Source organism: Dryobates pubescens, chromosome 26, assembly GCF_014839835.1.
Source record: "Dryobates pubescens isolate bDryPub1 chromosome 26, bDryPub1.pri, whole genome shotgun sequence".
NCBI classification, from domain to species: domain Eukaryota; kingdom Metazoa; phylum Chordata; class Aves; order Piciformes; family Picidae; genus Dryobates; species Dryobates pubescens.
This window is the reverse complement of record NC_071637.1, coordinates 13,555,047-13,575,599: the sequence shown is the minus strand read 5'-3', so window position 1 is coordinate 13,575,599 and position 20,553 is coordinate 13,555,047. Positions and strand designations below refer to the sequence as shown.

Sequence of the window (20,553 nt, the reverse complement as noted above, 5' to 3'; positions counted from 1 at the left end):
ATGAAGCAGAGGAAAATACTGACAGGATAGCGTTGTGACACGAGGAAACACAAATGGCAATCCTGCTTTTCTGCTTTGAAAATCTCCAACCTTTCTGCCTTTAAAAGAAATAATGCATAAACCCCCCATTTCAATTAGCATCTTTATGTGCTTACCCAGATAAATTACCATACTAATAAACTTCTGATAGACTTTCCAGGGCTGCTTAACCAAGGGCTTCTGATCCAGCTGAATTCATGGTCTCTTGGACAGGATGGATTTGGACTTGATTAATTTTAGTTGTTTCAATTGCAAAACAACTGTCAGTTGCTCTCTCTCTCTTCTAAGTGCATGTGAGACAGAGGGAGAGGATGTGAAGAGGGACTGTTGCTGTTAAGTTGGCTGGCCCGCCTGACCTTTTGGAAACCACTGCAGGGAGCGGTGCCATTTTGTGCTATTTCCCAGCAACACATTCCAGTCAATTATTTTACTTCGCTGATAAATGCTTTTGATACTGCCTTCTGCTTCCAGAAACGCTGTGAAACTGGCCAACAGGACATCCAACTTACCGAGTCATGTGTTTGAAGAGCAATTCTGACCAAGGAAAGTGTGAAGCTTTTTTAGAGGGCATTTTTATTTTGCATGTTGCTATTTGGAGACAACAGCAGCTGCACATGCTTGGAGTCTTCCTCATCAGGCAGGGCCTTTGCTTGGTGCATTTCCAACCCCAGAGGAAAGGAAGGATTTCCCCATGTTTAATATGCAGAGAAAAGAGACAAGCAGTCCAGTTGCTCATTGCAGTTCCTTTTAGTCTCTCACTAGCTACAGAAACTGATGCAAGAGATGATTCCAAAAAGCAGTACTCAGTTCTGTGTCTCCCGAAGCGACCTGCAATACATGTGTCTAACTCTCGCTCTGTTGCAGCCTGCTGCACGTGAAGTGGCTTAGTTTTCCTCCTGCCTCCCATATTAGTGGTGTGACTTGTAATGCCACCGGTAACACAGCTATACAAAGAGTAATATTAGATTATTTCTGTTATTCATCAGTATCACGGTGGGACAGAATCCTCTTAAATCTACCTAAAGTGGCTTCCCATGGCTGCTGGTGCTACCCCCAAAAAGAATACATTATGCACACATGTATAGCTTCCCAGCTACCCACCAGCTGCTTTTTTGTGCACGATTATAAAATACCTGCATGACCCTCCTAAACTGAATATGATTTGATGGCAGAAGCTGAGCAACTGCGCTACTCAGAAGCCTTAAATATTTCAGAAGCCTTCTCCCTCCTCTTCCTTTTCTCCCCCACCAGCAACGTTAGAGGACTTCCCAGGCCCCACCACACTCTTGGAATGCATTCTCTCAAAAAACCCACTGAACCTCAAATTATTATTCCATGGTGAGAAAATCAGTGAACAGTAGAAAATGACAGTTTACCCAAATGGAGGTGAAAATGCACTTTCTCCTGTACTTAAGAGAAATAACAGCTTTCAGCAAAGATCTAAATCCTAGCAACAAGCACTACATAAATGCAAAAAGGTCATCTCTTTGTTAGAGAAAGGTTACTTTGCTGAACACATACTTCTACAAAAAATTAGTCTACTAGAGGGAATGAAGCTGGGTAACATTTCTGTTGTGTTTGCACATGTAGAGAACAGATCTGTGTGCTCACTTTTAGTGCAAGAATGCAAAGAAATGTTGACTATAACAAACATTTTTTTTCTTTCTTTTTGAGAGATAGAAGGAAAAGAATCAAATATGTGCTTCAAGCAAACAAACAGGAAAAAATAATCCCAGAATTTGGGCTCTGCTGAGCAAAGCTGTGAATTCACCTGGATGGCATAGAGAGGAACTTCACCCACCCTGCTAGAAATGGCCAGAATGAAGAGTGCTCCTACCCTCCTGATGCAGCCAGGCAGCTTGCTCCTTGTCCTTGTCCTTCTCCTCCTTCTCCTCCTTGTCCTTCTCCTCCTTGTCCTTCTCCGCCAGCCAGACCAGTGTCTGCCTTGGCTAATGAAATGTTTGTGATAAAAGTCTGGTTCAGGTAAAGACCACAGCAAACACCCCTCCCCACCCCACCCCCCACCTTTCCTTCAAAAGAGGGAGGACTGCAAAGTTTGGGAGATGGCAGGCTCCAAAGCCAAGAACTTCCTGTTTGAACAGCCAAGCAGGCAAGGGGTATGGAGAGAAACAAAGGCACAGCAGGCTGATCTGTGCAAATCCTTATTAATCAGGAAAGTACATAAGAATGTGTTTAATTTTACTCCTAGTCAATAAAGTAAGAGGCTCTGCAAGCCAAGTTGGGTAAGCTGCTGTTCAGAAAGAATTATCACAGGAAACATGGAGAAATGAAATAATGAAGTCAAATGCTGAGGGGAGAAAGGAAGGAGCACACAGCAGAAAGGCCCTCAGAAATACCCAGAAAGTCTTGGAACTGCAAAGGACACCAAGTAAAATGAATTATGGGCTGCATGAAACAATGACTCAAAAACCCTTCAGCTTGATGCAGAAGGATGCTGTTGGGGAAACTGAAACAGGGAAATGCCCACAGAGTTTATTATCCTGCTTTAGAGCCATTTAATTTTTATGTGATTGATCTTCCCTTGTCCAAGCTCCATATCAAGATAACTGTTTAGAAATGACCATGTTTAAGCAGAGATACACAACCATGGTCTAGGCTTCTTCTCTAGGTCTCTTCTTGCCTTTGGGAGAGACTCTGCCCTCTTAAAATCAGTTGGAAATTCCTGTTGACTTTACTGGGAGCGAGGATTACATTGTCTTCTGGGGAAATACAAACAGTTACCTTCAGAGCCATTAAAAAAAGGAGAATAGAAATCTCTGGTCAATAAGAAGCTAAGCCTAGAAAAATAAAAACACAATTCTATGTCACCTTGGAAAGATCAACATCATTTGTCATGTGGTGTTTGTTCAGCAGAACAACAACTGCATTTGTGCTTTTAAAGGGAAATGAAAGGAGAAAGTAGCAGGAGGGGGGAATGGGGGAGATCTGAGCACAGGAATGTACTGCCACTCCAGCCTGCTATCATTAAACCACATCAGAACTTCATAATCATGGTGTTTAATTAAACAACAGAGGCATGGGTTTATGCATTAATAATGAGGCCTAGCACTTTAGCATGTCAGGCTAAATACAGTTTTAAATTAATAATGTAGCACGGCAGCATTAGTGAGAAAATGAAATCTTATTAACAACTTAATAAAGTCCCTTATTTGCTAAAGTTCTAGCTCTTGGGGAAGAGTGTTATAGCAAAGCATTTGCGTCCCTTAAGGGGGCAGATGGGAGGAGGTGCTGCTTCCTCACACCCTCCATAATTCCATTATATATATAGATCACATAGTCACTAAATACTTCCTAGTGTCTGCCAAATAATGCCGTATGTTCCCTCGAAACCTAGGTGTGACGTGCCGGATAATCTGCACATGCTCTTTTTATGCACGCAGGAAGGGCCTTTGCTCACTTTTTTCCTGCCATCTTACCAGGCAACACTGGAGAACAAGCACAGGAACCCAGCACTATCCACAGTGGCAGTGCCTTGCAGCCATTTGTGTGTGACCCTCTCTGGCCCCAGCACTGCTAACGCTGCTGTTTCGAAGAGAAGGAGCTGAAGCACAGAAAGCAGCTGAGAGCATGAAGAGTAACAGAAAGCAATTGATTTACTGTGCTTACAGGGTTGCCACCCGTCAGCTGATCCCTCATAACCAACCATAAAAGCATTCTTGGACCACTCTCCAGTTGAGGGTGGTTTATTTTCAGCACAGATTGAGAGTGCACAGCTCTGCTGAGAGGCAGTGACTTGTTAAGCCACAGAAGCTCAAGCACTCTATAACCAGGGGTTCACAAGCCTTCAGCTTCCTGATTTCTACTGATTTCAAGGCTCTGGGCCCCCTCAGGAATGCAGTAAGGACTGAAAGCTGGAGTCCCATCTGCTTAGCCCTACAGCAGAATCTGAAGCCCATTTGTCTGTGTTTGGCACACATTTATCTACCAAATTCCCTCAAATCCAGAGAAATAATTCTTTTCCCCCTTTTCTACCAATGGTCAGAATTTCTGCCATCCATGTAAGGGGGTCTCTTTCTTCCATCTGTCTTAGAATTCCCACCTGGACTTGCTTTGCTGAGGAAACAGAGAACAGGCTGCAGCATCATGACGAAATGAGTAACAAAGGGACAAAATCCAAAGCCAATGAGCTGACTTCAAATGCCTCAACATAAAGGCCATGAAGAACTAACAGTAGTAAAGCCACAACCAGCCATAGCCACTAAATTCAAGAGAAATCATTAAAAAGAAGATTAATAGAGACAGGAAGAGACAAAGTATGACCAGCTATGAGTCTGTCAAAGAAGGGCATCTTTGGGATGTAAAACATTGGTCATACATCTTGTGTAGCTTGAAAGCTTTTTGATTAGAATGAAAATCAGCCAGCAACTCCACTGACTTGTTGAGATAGGAGTGAAGAAAAGCAGTGGGTCAAATCCTGCCTTTGGTTATGCTCATGAGAACCTAGAGCTATTTCCTCTTCCTTTCTCTGTTGTCTCCCCACACTAGCATCGCTCTGAATTTGTTGGATAATGGCCCAGCCTTTGAGAGTGCTGGGAAAGAATGTGAATGACGAGCGGTAGACACAGGTGCACTTCTGCAGCCTTTGGATAAGAGCCTAGCAAGACCCTTCTCGTGGTGACAGCTCCCTTCAAAGAGAATCATCTTCCACATTAAATGCCTCCAGACCTTCATCTGCATTTTCCATGTGTATCCTGCCACAGAGAAAATACTAACTTTGCAGAAGTTGGATGGGAGATCCTCACTGTGCCCTTTTTTTCATGCAGTTACTGCACAGCTCTCTGGAATGAGGGAGGAGAGAGGCAGCATTTCAGTTCTCGTAGGAGAGCTCAAAGATGTCCTTACAAAGCCTGTGTGGGTACAGAATCCTGATCTGCATGCAAAGGTTTCCTGTCCAATCTTCTCCTGCTTCAGACACCCAAGGAAGTGGGTTTCAATTGGGAACAACAGAGTTCACAGGAAGTAGCAGCTTCCCCTGTGCAATGTTTGTGCAAGTGAAACGTCTAGGACATAAAAATCATCTTGGTGTGCCTTGTCTTCCATCCCCTGTGTTAAATAATAAATAGAAACCTAATGGAACTGAGTATGACTGAAGGATGCTGTGGAAGCAAAGCCACATTAGACTTCCATCTTCCCCCTTACTTCATCATCAGTGAGCAAATAGGTCACTGGAGAATGGGATCTAAGGAAATCTCCATCCCTTTTATTCTCCCTATTCAAGCTACTGCAATGGGAGGTGGCTCAGACTCACACTTCTCTGCTACAAAACACTAAATAGGAATATTACCAATGATCTCATCAAAACCTCTTATGTTTCTACTCTGAGCTCAAGAAAACTTGAGGAAACAAACTTTTTCATTCTAGAAATCCTTCATTTGCTTTTTAATTGTGCAGTGGGATGTCTTGGGATCTGGTCTTTTTCTCCCCCTTTTTTAATTTTCTATTTATTAATATTTAATCTCTGCATGGTGCAGAAGAAAATCATTTCTGCAATAACATCAGAATGGGAGGGTTAGAAATCAATAGCCAAGCTCTCGCAAGACACGTTCAATCCCTCCTTAATCCATTTTCGACTGTTCCCCTGCCTTATTAGAACAGCCAAGTTTTCCCACACTTGTTAGGTTGGGATGCTCATGCTGTAGGAGGAAATGGAAAGCACCCAGAAAAGCAGAAACCAACTGAGAGGCAGGAAAGAGAAGAGAGTATTTGTCTTTGGGAGAGAAGTCTAGACCTTATTGTGAGCCCAGATCCCTACTCTAAAAGCCTTGTGATAGCCTGGCTCCATTTCTGTGAACCATAGAATAGAATAGAATAGAATAGAATAGAATAGAATAGAATAGAATAGAATAGAATAGAATAGAATAGAATAGAATAGAATAGAATAGAATAGAATAGAATAAACCAGGTTGGAAAAGACATTCAAGATCATCAAGTCCAACCTATCATCCAACACTATCTAATCAACTAAACCATGGCACCAAGCGCCCCATCCAGTCTCTTCCTAAACACTTCCAGTGATGGTGACTCCACCACCTCCCTGGGCAGCACATTCCAATGGCTAATCACTCTTTCTATGAAGAACTTTTTCCTCACATCCAGCCTAAGCTACTGTGTCCCCTGCACTCACTGTCAACCCTAACCCACACTGGAGCTTCGTTCCATTTCAGTTTTCCTTCAAGGACATCTGTCACATACAGATCTCTCAAGCATCACCTTCTCACAATGCACAGGTCAGTTCTGCAGAGAGAAAAGAGCCAAATGTTCTCTTAGAAAGCCACTTGGCAGAAGAACTCCCTGCACTTTCCTTACTGCCTCTAAAACTTGAGGATATGACCACAGGCTGCCCAGAGAGGTTGGGGAGTCTCCTTCCCTGGGACTTCCAAAACCTGCCTGGACATATTGCTGTGTGGCCTGTACTAGGTGATCCTGCTTTGGCAGGGGTTAGCTGGACTCGATCTCCAGAGGTACCTTCCAATGTCCACCATACTGGGATTCTATAAAATAAATACTTTAAAATAATAATTTTTTTAAGCCAGTAGCCTATCTACAAGCTTAAACTGGAGATGGAGTGGAAAGATAATTTTCTGCTCTTGGAAGGGACGGAGGCTAATTGTGGCCCAGTCTGTTTCGCTACCCTCCTCAGCTGTCTCTGCTCACACAGGGCTGCTCCATTCTGAGCTCTGCTGGAGTTAGCGGCTGCCTCCAAGCCTGGCTGCTGCAAGGAGAAGCTTTGCCAGCAGAGGGACCTGCAGACCAGATAATCTCCACTTCCAGGCTGAAGCGAGCAGCGAAGCTCGCAGTTACACTATCTCCTCTCCTGCCTGGAGGAGAGATGTTTCAGGCACCTCTGTTAGCGCTTCTGACCGACTTGGTGATGGTTGGTTTGGTTGTTGAGGGCTGTGTGTGTCAGAGGATTGCTAAAGACATCCATTCAAAGAGGAAACCGTTTGAAAACTCTCTGCTTACTGGATCAAACCCCAGGCACCCTGCAAACCCCGATACCTGTCTTCTTGCTGCCACCTAGTGAAGGGGAAAAAGAATAAGTGACACAAGCAGAGCAAAACCTATCCAAGAGGCATGTCCCTGTTAAATTCTTACTTTGAATAAAACTGCTTCAAAATAACCTTCAAAGTGGACCAAGATCTGCTCCTTCCCTGATGGAAGTCTCCTTCAGAAAGCGTCCTACTAGGTCCTAGGGATGGAGGATCATCACTACTTGTGTCTGAAGAGCAACACAAAATTGACCTTTTTGTTGCACTGAAACTCTTTGTGCTGCTCTTATCAGCCGTGGGAAGTGTGGTGGTCTGTAGTCCTTCAGAGTAAAGGAAACTTTCACTGTCTTCTATATCACCCTGAGCTCATAATCTGTAGAGCCACCATGGCAGGGAGGATCCTAAGCACAGTCTTTAAAAATTCATCTCATTTCTCAGGTAGGTTTTGTGATGAGACTCCAAACTCCTTGTTAGTTCCTGGGTGAGCTTCAGGTAGGACTGAGGACAGAAGTCTTAACTCCAAAGTGTTGTGCCTTCACCATAAGATCTTCCTAAAATAAAAACAGCATGTTCCTGCATCTCTCAGGGGGTTTTGAAAGGAAAGCCTCAGCTGTGTGATAGACAAGTGACAGACAAGAAGTCAGCAGAAACACTAACACTTCAGCAGCTCCAGTTCTTACACTCCTGTCATGCTTCCAGGTGACAGCTGTGACCTCTAGCTAGTCCTGACTATGCCTGCCAGACTGAGCTCTGCCTGCTTTTCCCTTCCTTGAGCTTCTGTCCTCTGCCTACCCACCATTCCCAAATAGCCAGAACCAGCACAGCATTGCCAGAGCGTCTGCTTTTTCTACCTGGTTGTTCTTGATGATTTTCTACTGTTTCATCCAAGGGAAGATGCATTCATAGAACCCTAGAATGGGTTGGATTGGAAGGGACCTTTAAAGGTCATCTAGTCCAATCCTCCTGCAATCAGCAGGGACATCTGCAACTAGGGCAGGCTGCTCAGAGCCCCAAACATCTTGACCTGCAATGATTGCAGGGGTGGGCCATCTACCATCTCTCTGGGCAACCCAGACATCTCACCACCTTCACAGTAAAACATTTTTTCCTTCTCTCCAGTCTAAAACTCCCTCTTTTAGTTGAAACCATCACTCCTGTCCTGTCACAACAGGCCCTGCTAAAAAGTCTGTCCCCTGCTTTCATATAGGGCCCCTTTAAGTACTGAAGGGCCACAATAAGGTTACTTTTATCTGTGATTTCCAGCAGTTCCAGCTGAGCTTTCAGCAGAATAACTCCACTAGTCCTACCATCATTCCTACTCAGCAGAAGATGATCCATGCATTCATTTGGATACTCAAACACTTTCCTAAGTCTGACAGGCTTGCTGAAGTGACAGCTGCCACCAGAAACAGAGCTATAAGGAATAGGTTGGAAAGCAGCTCTGCAGAAAAGGAGCTGGAAGTGCTGGTGGACAACAAGTGCACCATGAGCCAGCAATATGCCCTTGTGGCTGAGAAAGTCAAAGGTCTCCTGGGATGCATTAAGAAGTGAATGACCAGCAGACTGAGACCAGCAGCAGACTCGCCATCCACTCTGTCCTCAGTGAGGCCACATCTGGAATATTGGGTTCAGTTCTGACATCCCCAGTTCAAGAGGCACAATGAACTACTGGAGAGAGTCCAGTGGAGACTAGAGATGCTGAGGGGATTGGAGCTTCTCTGTGAGAAGGAAACACTGAGACACCTGAGGCTTTTTAGACTGGAGAAGAGCAGCCCCAGAGGGCATTTTCTCAAAAGCTAAAGGGTGTGGGGCAAGAGGATGGGGACAGACTCTTCTCAGTGATTGGACAAGGGGCAATGGGCACAAACTGGAACCCAGGAAGTTCCATCTGAACATAAGGTAAAACTTCTTTGCTGTGAGGGTGCTGGAGCCCTGGAGCAGGCTGCCCAGAGAAGTTGTGGAGTCTCCTTCTCTGCAGAGAATCGAACCCACCTGGACATTGTGGTCCTGAGCAGGCTGCTGTGGGTGGCCCTGCTCTAGCACAGGGGTTGGGCTAAATGATTCCCAGAGGTCACTTCCAACCATCACCATGATGGGATTCTGGAATTCTGTGCAGTTACAGAGCAGGTATCCAACATGCAGGGTGCGGGATTACAACCCGAGAACCAGAAACCCTTACTGTGCCCGTTAGGCTTTTGGGTGGAATCTTCAGCGCTTTCCTTACCTCGGCGTCGCTGCCCAGGAGCGGAGGTGGGTGCCCGCCTAGCTTGGGGGCTCTGGAGGAGGTGGTCGCTAGATGTCAGCACGGGACCGCCACAGCGGCCACTGCTCCCGGCTGGAGGCCGGCGCTGTCAGCCCCGCAGCCGGGAGGGACACCGGGCTCTGGGCAGAGGCTGCCCGAGCCCCCATCCTGACACAAACCGTAATCGCAGAGCATATTGGTCTCCCTCAAACTTCCTTGCTTCTGATCTTTTCAAGGGATTATGTTTTGTTCTACTTTAAACATCCAAATCTGACTGATAGGGATGGAGATGGTTTGTGGTTGCCACCTCCTCTTTTCTGATGGAAAAAAACTCATTTGTGAACTGGTCCCTTTGTGAACTAAAGTTTTTAAACAAATGTGGCAGTCTTTGGAACCAATTTTCCTATACATTTCGATAATAGGTTGATCCCCAAACCCTCAAGTCTTTTATCTACGTGTAATATGTTGCTCTGAGCAAAGATTTGTACCTTGTAACTTACTCCTGCCTCATCCCAGTCCTCTAAGCCATTAAGAGAGGAGGCACTGATAGTGTTAAGGTGCATTGTTTGCTTCAGACACATGGCTTTCAAACTAAAGCTGAAGAAGATATGTCATCACTTTAATCCTTTTCTCTCTTCATACCATTTTTTTTTATTGTAAATAAAATTCAAGTAAATACATAATAGAAATAAATTCAAGTAACACCAGGTGCTACAACCTCCAAAATCATGGTTTGGGTTTTAGCCTGGAGAGCAGTCTCCAAGCTGCAGCTGAACCTGGGAGCTGTGATCTTCAGTGCAGCCTTGGCAGTCCCCGAGGTTCGTGGTGCAGTCCCCGGATGCAGTCCAGCAACAAGTGTTGCTCCTTCTAACAGAAATCCCTTGACGTTATGGAGGCAGATATGGGGAATGCAGTAATCAAACCATTAGTGTTGTCCATTATTTATACAATGTTTGTCTTGAAAGAATCTTAATAAAGGTGCAAGCCCTGCCTTGAGGAGCTTGCAGTTACAATAACCGTTATAATTGCAGTGATAATAGCCTGCCATTAATTATTAAATAATCTCACCAAGTTTTGAGTATGTAAAACAGCAGAAGAAAAAAAAAATCCCACTTCAATGCTGGAAAATACTCTCCACCACCTGATAAATTTATTTCCTGCTGCATCTGTCTGTTTTTCCCCAGAGCACCTGGAAGAGGTTTCATTTTCTGCCATGTTCTACCACGAGTCACTCCCTTCTGCTATTTCTTTTTTCTTTTTGTCTTCTTTTTTTGTGTGTGTGTGTGTGCTCTAGTCCAACATATCCAAATCAAATGCTCCTGTTTCTCAGTTTTCAGTGGGAAATCAGGTTGAATATTTTCAAAGATGCATATTCACAGCTGAACTTTAAGGGAGAATTCCAAAACAAATTCTCCTCTGCGATTTTTATTGTTTTGGTAGCATATAAAGGCTGATTTGATTTCAGATTCAAATTACTTCTCTCAGCTGTATGTTTTGGAACTGCTTATAAAGCAGCAAATCTTTCTGCTCTGTTCCCTTGTAGCTGATATGCTTCCCAAGCTGCCTTTCAGTGTTGAAATAACCCTTGAAGAACTCATCTATTTATCTAACCACTAGAGAGCCTGTGTGAAAAGTGTTTACTTCTAATTTGCAGCCCTCTGCTTCTCCTGGCATTAGCCTTTTTAGATGCATATGACACACTTAGAAAGCCAGCAATGCTTGTGACATATCTTTACAAGCAGAATTCCTAACCATAAGAACATTTCTAGTCTTTCTCACTGCACAATCTCAACATGTTACACAAAAGGTTAATCATTTCTTGCAGGGGACAATCCTGCTTTTAACAATCTCTGCACATCTTTCTCATGGGAATGATTTATGCCAGTGATAATATACTAGTACCTCCCTCCACTTGTCTATTATCACTTGGAGTGTGGGACTGATGGCAGGAATGAGCACAAGTTATGCTGTGCTCGCCTGTATTTGAAAGTCACCATGAATATCTACACTGAGCTGTCACAGGAGTAGTTAAGTGGTCCAATTCTCATAAAACAATTAAGTGGCTAAACCCAGTAATCGGTCTTCATGGTCTGATAAGCCTGATAAGGGTAACAAAAAAAGAGGCATAACAATATTGTAACGCATTCAGACACAGGAGGTGAGATAAGAGAAGATCAGTGAAAAGTATGATGGCCAAACCTTGTGCACACTCTGATGGCCAGGCTTGGACAGCCGCTAGTTTTATGTGCTCCACTACTATAAAACGTGGAAATGCAACCACCCAGACCTACATCCACAGAGCAGGGGAACAGCCTCGTTCCAGGCAGCAGCTCTGCAACCACAGGCGAGGGTGCATGTGTCACTGCAGATCTCAGCACTCTTGGCTCTGATGTGGAGAAGGAAGAGAGACAAGCTCGTCATTTCACGTTAGCGCACTGCATAAAGAGAGGTGATGGGAAGAGGACAAGCTAACTACGCTCTGTAGAGGGCCTGATGAAAACAAAACACGTCCTGGAGAAAGCCTCATGTCACCTTAACACCCAAGTTATTTACTACAGCAAATAACCTACTAGGTACATCAATATCAACTGGTTCCCTCTGCCTGCAGGCAATATTCACCCGCTTGCATCTGTATGTCAGTACACAGGATTCATCCCATCCTTTCTAAGCAAACACTTGAGAGGCCTGGACCAGGCACTTCTCATGCTTGGAGAAAGCCTATTATGTCCTTATACTGTCTTTATACCAAAGCTCAGTGCTCTGAAGCAGTCCCAGAAACTTTGGAGCAGAGGGGAGGGAGGAATAAGAGAGACTGGGACCTTTTTCTGTTGTAATCAAAAATCAGGCCCTCTTTATCTTCTCAGTGCAAGACTGTGGGACAAAGTACCCTGATTATCCTTCTCTATGTAGCTCTCACCTTTGCCAGTGTCTGCCTTGGATTCTCCTTGAGAATTCTCTATGGGTCAGACACTCCACCAGTCCTGGCAAGGATTCCCCATAGTGATGATTTCTCACACACACTGCAGGCCACAGTGTAGTCATCTGTCTCCTAGCACTCAATTACTGGTACCCACAATGGGGAAGGACAGAGTCCCCTCAGAGCTGGACTGAGCCACCAAGGATCAAATTCCTTTTTCTGGCAAATGGAATAGAGAAGCAAAGTGAATCTCTGAAGAAAATGGAAATAGACAGGGCCTCTGCCTTGGAAATCTCTCTGCACAACAGGTGCCTCCTCTGTCATCCTCACCTAAGTCAAAACAGCCTGATCAGCAAGCCATGCCCACAGCTGTCAAGATCTTGCATGCCTTTGCCTCTCATTGCAACATGTACCAAGAGTGGTTCATGGTCCCATGTCTGGGGATAAGAGCGTTCACTTCTCCAGTTTTCCCTTGGAATGACACAAGAAAACTCCCCAGAGACTATTTCTGTTCCCTAATCAATTATTTGCTCTGGGGCTAACAAGGGCTAAGGTGAGAAGCAGTCTGAAGCACCAGCTCAACCATTGCCTGTTCTCATTAATTTCAGAAAGGGAAGTGATCAGTTTCATAGCCCCAAAGATCAGTGCTGAGCCTGCTCTCACATTTCCAGAGTTCAGACACTACAAGCCAGAAGCTTTTTCTACCCTTCCAGCATCCAGGTACAGCTTCAGTGAGGAGGCAGAGGTAATACCTCCTTCTCTGGAGGTATTGCTTGGACAGGATGGGTTAAGGCCAGGCTCTTTTCCGTGGTGCCTGGGAAGTTCCGACTGAACAGTAGGGAAAAATTGTTTGCTGTGAGGGTGCCAGAATCCCTGGAGCAGGCTGCCAAGAGAGGCTGTGGAGTCTCCTTCTCTGGAGATTCCAAACCCTCCTGGACGTTGTGTTCCTGGGCATCCTGCCATAGGTGACGCTGGTTTAGCAGGGGAGCTGGACTGGATGATCCCCAGAGGTCCCTTCTGACCCCCACCGTGCTGGGATTCTGTGATACTCTTGGTGCTGTGCTGCTCACATTGGCACTCTTCCTTTCTGCTGCCTTGTCCCAGCCTGCCAGCACAAGCTCTAGAAGGGCACTGGTGACTCGCTTGCATTCCCTTCCCACAGTTTGGTTTTCCTCCTGTCACTCCTCTGTCAGCATTTCCCTCCGAGCCCACAGAGGGCCGTCTGCTGCCGGGCCGCTTGTCTCCTCGACAGGCGGGGTAGCCGCGGGGCCGGTCACGGAGGGAAGCGCTGGACACAGAAGGGAAGGGTCGCGGAGGGAAGAACCGTGCGCTGTGCCCGCTCCCCTTCCCGCCCTTCGCCTCGGGCGCTGTCCGCCGCTCGCCGCGGCCTCGCTGATTGGGCGGTGCGGGAATCCCAGCGGGCCCCTCTCCGTGATATAAGGGGCGGCGGGGCCGGTGCCCGCCTCACTGCCCGCCCCCAGCCCGGGCGCCGCGCGGAGTGGAGCGGCGGGGCCGCCTCCTCCCCATCTTTTTCCTGCTCCTCGTCTTCCTCAGCGGCGGCGGAGCGCGGTTTTACCCCCCACCACCACCTCCATCTCCCCGCCACGGCGATGGCCGAGCTCAAGTCGCTGGGCAGCGAGGCGTACCTGGCGCTGGCCCCGGGCTACGGCCCGTCGGCTTTCGCTTACGGGGCCGTCCGCGGCGGCGCTGAGGGCTCGCGGGGGACCTACCCGGGGGGTGGCGGGGCTGACTTTCACCCCAGTGCTCTGGGCAAGTCGGCGGAGAGTAGCGGCGAGCAGAGCGGCGACGAGGAGGACGGCTTCGAGGCCGGGGTGAAGAGCGGCTCGGCCTTCGAGCGAGAGGGCAAGCTGAAGGGGGGAGCCCTGGGCAAGAAGCCGAAGGAGCAGCGCTCGCTGCGCCTCAGCATCAACGCGCGGGAGCGGCGGAGGATGCACGACCTGAACGACGCCCTGGACGGGCTGCGCTCCGTCATCCCCTACGCCCACAGCCCCTCGGTGAGGAAACTCTCCAAAATCGCCACCCTCCTCCTGGCCAAGAACTACATCCTCATGCAGGCGCAGGCCCTGGAGGAGATGCGGCGGTTGGTGGCCTACCTGAACCAGGGCCAGACGCTGAGCACCCCGCTGCCTGCCACCCTCAACCCCTTCGGACAGTCGGCCGTGTACCCCTTCGGCGGCGGGGCCTTGCCCGGCTGCCCCGAGAAATGCACTGCCTTCACAGGAGCCGCCTCCGCCCTCTGCAAACACTGTAATGACAAGCCTTGACTTCTGGCTTCTTTGGGCTTTTTTGGGGTTAATTTCTTTTATTTAATTTTTTTTTTCTGTGCACTTTTCTTTCCACTACCATCAGCCCTGGCTTCCTACCATCAGTTAAGTCTGGGTTTTCCTTTTTGTTTTGTTTGCTTAAGTACCCCTCCTCCCTGCCACACTCCCTTTGGAAATATTTGGCAGTTTACGTGGACCCCCCCCAAAACCACCCACTTTCAACTTTTAGTTACTTTCCCCACATGCAACTTCATCTGTAGAGTTATTTCCTTCCCAGCCTGTTAGTAGACTGTCAGCATAATGTCGCTTCTCTGCTTGTTCTGAGCTACAAAGTTTTTGAGCAGTTCTTAAACTAAGTAATAGGAGGGGGGGAAAAACAGGGAGGCAGAGAGATCTGGAAAAGGAAGCTGAAGTGAGTTTTCTGTGGTGTGACCAACCTGGGTTAAAAACAGCTTAAAAAGAGGAAGGGGAAGCAAGATCCAGCTGCAAAACTATGCAATATTTCAGAATTGTGAGAGAAAGGTCTCCCTTTTGGCCAGCTGGGACTGGACTGTACCTACAAATCCCAGTGAAAATGTACGGTCAGCTCATGGGAGGGGGGAAGTTTGGTGCTCATGGTAAAAAAAAAGATGCTTCCAAATAAGATGCGCTTTTTTTTTTCCCCTAAGAAAAGAAAAAACGAAAGAAATCAGCTCATTCTTGAACTGAGAGGAACCTGTGATTGTATGCTAATGCCTGCTTTTTGCCTGTTTCTCAGCTCGGTTTAAGTTTTTCAGATGGTTTTCCAAAGTCGTTGCTCATGATGCTAAAGCAAAAAGTCACTTAACATATTTATATGTATTTATAATAAATAAAAGACATGAATAACCATTTTCTCTGTCCTACATGTCTCTAAAACTAGCTGGCAGTCAAAGCGAAACCCCTGCTGAAGTCAAGTGGAGACGGAGAAGCAGCAGTATTGTGAAGTTAGGTGAATGATCAGGATGCTTAGAGAAAGCTTTCGGACATTCAGCTCATTATCAGCAGGGGTTTGTTTTTCCTTCTGTAGTTTCTCATGAGTCCTGAGCACACGAAAATCTTGTCAATGCCTGACATTCAGAGTTAAGTAGGTATTTAGCTCGTGTGTTTAGACACTTGCTGGAGGATGCTGTGTGCAGAAAGTGGTGTTTAAAAGGGGTTGTAGCATCATGCTTAGCTGTAAGGATGCCCGTGTAAAATAAGGCAGGGAAGGAAATCACTTAAAGACTTTGCTTATCCCTTTGGCTTGGTTTTCTGTTACATCCTCAGCTTGATCCTAGACCTGTGTGTGGGATTTGGGCAACTTAAGTTTTGACGAAACTAACAATCTCTTGCCAAGTATTGACTGTGTCTAGTACAAGTTACAAAGCGAGTCCCTCACTGGCTGAGTATTTGGTGTTGCTTGTGTTGGTTTACTTTGGTTTTCTGGTTTCTGATGTTGAATGCTTTAGTGCCTTGTATGCTTCACTAGTCATTATATAATAATAATAATAATTGAGGTGCATTCAGTGATTTCTCTGTGGATTGGAATATCCACCCAATGTCAGAGCAACTGTGTAAGCTGGTACAGTCTCAGCCCGAGGGGCTGGAGCTGTCCATGGCCATTTGTGTTAGGAGTGGGGTGTAACTATTTAGGGTTATTAAACCAATTTCCATGCCTGTCGCTAGTGTTATGCTAATTTGCAAAGGACTGCCAGCGTTCTAAAGCTGCTTGTCTGTGGCACTTAATTTTAATTAATACATTTCCAAAAGACTTTTTGTGCTCGGAAAACGAAGTGTGTGATTAAGCCTCATTCATGAAGACATATGTTTAAAACTGATTCCTGCTCCTCTCCATTTTTCTATCTTCATTTCTTCTTTTCCTAATTATTTTTACAGAATAGTTTTACAGAGCAGTCGATCTGTTCTACATTTTCCATAAAAGGAAAGTCTTAAAGTACTCTTAAAAGGCATCTGATGAAGTGAAAGCTGACCAAAACCACTGCTGAGGCAAAAATGGCAGGAAACTGCAAATCAGCAAAGGTCATTTAAAATTTTGCAGACTGAGTTGTTGCTAGATAACAATGTGACAAACAGGTCAGTTAAACAGAGAATTGTGATTTTTAGGCAAATGGGGGTTTATTTTTTCCTGGTTAAAATTGTTGAAGATTATGCAGTTGAGAATATTTAAATGGAGGCTAGTTTGGGTTTTCACCAAAACTAAAATAGTTGGAGAATGAAGTATTTAACATCTTAATATTAAATATCAGTTTGGTTAAAGACTTGTAATAATAATGGAATAAATAATTGCTGCTTAAGTAATTATTGCCCCCCTCCCCAAAAAAAGGCAATTTACTAATCTCAGAGCTTAAACCACTTCTCACAGTCATAAAGAAAAACTGGTTTTGGAGCAATCTTTCTAATACAGTGACTGTTTAATTCCTTTCCTGTCATTTATGTGAGTAAAAGGATTATTCATGTCACCCTATCTACCTTGGATCCCAAAGATCTACCTTCTGAGAGTCTGAAATATCTAGAGGGCTTTTTGAGAGTTCACTTGGAATGGAACAGCTTCTGAAGGCTCAATGCGGAATTTCAAGTCCTGATAAAACCTGAGTTAAAAGAAAATTTTGATAAGAACAAAACCAATTATTTTTTTTAAATAGGAAAAAATTAGCAAGCTTGAGTATCTAAGTCCTGTTAAAAAGCTAGGTATCAAACCCAAACTTGCAGAACTTACCGAACCAATGCAAGGCAAATTGGAAATGGTCATTAAAGTTGACCTGAAAATACAGGGAGTTGAATTCAAAAGTTAAACTTCAATCGTAACTTTTGCTGCAGCAAATTAATATTGAACTCCACAAATCTGAGTCACTTGTTTAATCTGAAAGTTCAGTCCTGTCAGTTGCTTCTAGCCACCACAGACTTGTTGGATTTTAACTCTTCTCATACAGAGTCGAGACCCACACCCGCTGACAGGAAGGCATCTGTTCCGATGTGATTCATGCTCTCTGCTGAGCTGCTGCTAAAACCACTGCCAACTGAATGCCTTGTACTGCTGGAGAGATGATTTTTGTTGGGAGGGGATAAGCTACCATCTGATTATTGAATTGGTGTGCGTGAAGCATCACTGCTAACCCTGTAAAGTGTGTGGTTATCCGGGGGGGGGTGAGCTCCTGTAACTTGTCTGTTGTTCTTTTCCCCTTCTCTGGCATAAGAAGGAAACCTCCTTCATTTGTGTACTATGTCAGGTTTTAAGTGTCTGCTTCCAGTTTCAGAAAATATAAAGGGACAACTTCAAAATGCTGAAGATTTGGGGGTTTTTTTCCTGCTCAAATGCTCTTGCTATCTGCTTTTTTCTCCAAGGAGGATTTATGGTGTATGCTCAGATGTACCCAAAATAACAGATCCTGTGTTCTAATGTACTCATTATCCTGGTATCTTCATACTTTGAAGAAAACATAATGCCAACTTTTAATTAAAGATAATATATTGTTTTCTAACCTCATTTAGTTTTTCTTTGAACTTCAAGAGTGATTAGTGTGAGGTGTCATTAGGAAGAGAGAACAAGGAGGAGATGCTGCTTCGATGTCTGTTGTGGTTTTAAGCTGCACAATTCTAGTCCCTAACCCAAACTAAGGTGTCACTAATCAAAGCTAAGGTTTTACTAACCGGTCTATCTAACCTTACTAACAGGGAGCTGGCAGCTGCTGTCAGTTTGTACTGCATTAATCTTGAGTTTGCAAGGTAAAATCTTGTTTAATACAGAGAATCAACAGGTTTGAAGATGAAAGGCTTGGAAGGCAGCTGCCTACTTCAGACACCAGCTAAAAAAGTTAAATCAGTTGGATTTCCAAGGAAGAAGCCCTGGGAATCACAGAATTTTCCCTCTTTAGTCTGTGTAGCTTGTTGTCTGACACGATACCTGAATATTGCTGCATTGTTGAGCTTTTTTCTGAGATTTCAGAAGCTAGTTGTTCTCAAATATTTTTGAGGGTTGTTCTTCCCATAGGCATTTCTACAATGTCCATTTAAAATAGCAGTTGACATTTTATAAGGGTGAAAGGAGGATCAGGTCCAATCCTGCTGCTGCTTTGCTACTTGGCAGCATTTCTGTTGATAGCGAGATGGGACTTAATACTCCAGAGCACAGTGGTGATTTCCTAAACCGGAGCCAGCCTTCTCTAAGAGTGTCTCAAGGAACAGAAAATCTGTCCAAGCTTCATCCCTTTACTGTTTTTAACCCTGCAGCATAACTGTAAAGAACAGGACATGGGTGAAGTCCTCACATAAAAGCTTTCATGGTTCTTTAGACCAAACCTACTCATTGGCAGCTCAGCGGCGAGAGGGTTGCGGTGTGTCCTGCAAGGTTGAGTCCTCACATACAGCAGGTTTCCAGTTGAGTTTTCCATGATTTGAATAATTTCAGTTTACAGCTGAGGAGAACAAAACCAAGCATGCCACATCTCACTTCTCTCCTGCTTCTATAGCGTAGAATCAAACAAGTGTGCTTCCTGCACGCGTGCTCCTGAAACTAAGAGCCTGGATTTTGCAGTGTTACTGAAATTTACCTCTGTTTTTTGCCTGGTGTGTGAGTTGTCACCAGAGAAACCATTGCTCTCATCTTGAAACAGGTGAAAATGCTTCTGAAGAAAACTAGAATGTCCCAACCAACATTTTTCAGTCTCAAACCTGTTTTTATTCTGTTATCTCGTCATTTGAGAGAATTTTGATTAGTATTGCAGAGTAGAAAAGTTTTGGGGTTTTTTGGGGGGGGGAGGGGTTGTTTTCACTAATCCTGATTAAGGCTAGAAAAAGTCTCTTGATTACAGTAATTTTAATAATGTAAATTCGTTTGTGATATGTCTTTAGTCTTTAATCCCCTTTGACATTCTGTTCAAAGGGAGATGAAAAATTTGGAGATTTAGAGCGTTGAAATCAGTCGTTCCACGAATGCTGCTCAGGCTTTTTTTTTTTTACTCTACTACCTGAAATAAAAATACTAAATGGGTATTTAACAAAATACTTTGCTCTCAAATTAAGAATTATGTAGGAAAAAAACAGCTTTTCATGTGAAGAATTTCCTCAATCGTGTGTATAGGGGAAAATTGAAACAATTATCAGAAGAAATCATACATTTGAAGGATCTTTGCTATTCGTTCAGATGCTTCAGTGTATGTTTTTCACTATGAACTTCAGGTTAGTAGCCAAAATTCATATTAATTATTTTACCTGTTACCCCAAAAATTCTTATTTCTATTTGTGTTTATAAATAACAGCTATAAAATGCTCCAGGTGATTATTTGTTTTAACATTCTGAGCTTCATCTAACAACAGTAGAATTTGAGTTGAGGCTGACTCCTGAAATGCTAAACGGCTTTGAGCGTGCCTCGATTTCCTGGAGGCCAAACAGATTAATGTTAAGTACCAGTGTTAAAATAATGAGTAAAAAATATTTAGCTGAGTTGTTTCAGACAAAAACCAAATGAAGTGTAATGATTTTATTTGGTTTGGCTATACTTAAGGTAGAGAAATTTTCAGAACAAAGGCTTGCAGAATGCAAACCACAGCTACCTAATGTCTTAGTGGAGAACAGCGTACTGGTTTTCAAACTCCCTGCCCTAGTGAATCAGTTCATAATAATAACAATCTATATCTCCACATCTTATTATCATTTTATTTATCAATTTTAACAGCTTCTTTTCATTTTCTCATCTATTTTGACAGCTTATTTTCATTTTTAATATATTTTAACCGATTGTTTTCTTTTCTTAACCTATTTTAATAGCTTTTTTTAAGAGCTTCTTTTCATTTTTTTATCTATTCTAACAGCTTTTTCTTTTTTTATTTTCTAGTCTTTAATGAACATGATCATTATTAAAATTAATCTGCTCAATGCCCTTTATTTGCTTAATTTCTATTTCCCCACGCTAACATTAATGTTTTGTGTGTTTATGTCTATTGATCCAGAACCGTGCTACGAATCTAACCCAACCTCTCTCAGCTACCAATGGGGTGGGGGGGGGGGAACTCTTTGCTTGTTCTTTTGCCTTAAGTATTTCG

At 44.3% G+C, this 20,553-nt stretch overlaps 1 protein-coding gene across 1 annotated transcript; it reads left to right on the top strand.

Annotated features, from left to right (window-relative positions):
• The first annotated feature begins 13,670 nt into the window (after nucleotides 1–13,670).
• On the top strand, nucleotides 13,671–14,627 carry BHLHE23 (basic helix-loop-helix family member e23). Its single transcript, XM_009909974.2, has one exon. The coding sequence runs from the start codon at nucleotides 13,819–13,821 to the stop codon at nucleotides 14,491–14,493; it is 675 nt and encodes a 224-aa protein (XP_009908276.2). The 5' UTR covers nucleotides 13,671–13,818; the 3' UTR covers nucleotides 14,494–14,627.
• Nucleotides 14,628–20,553: the final 5,926 nt, after the last annotated feature.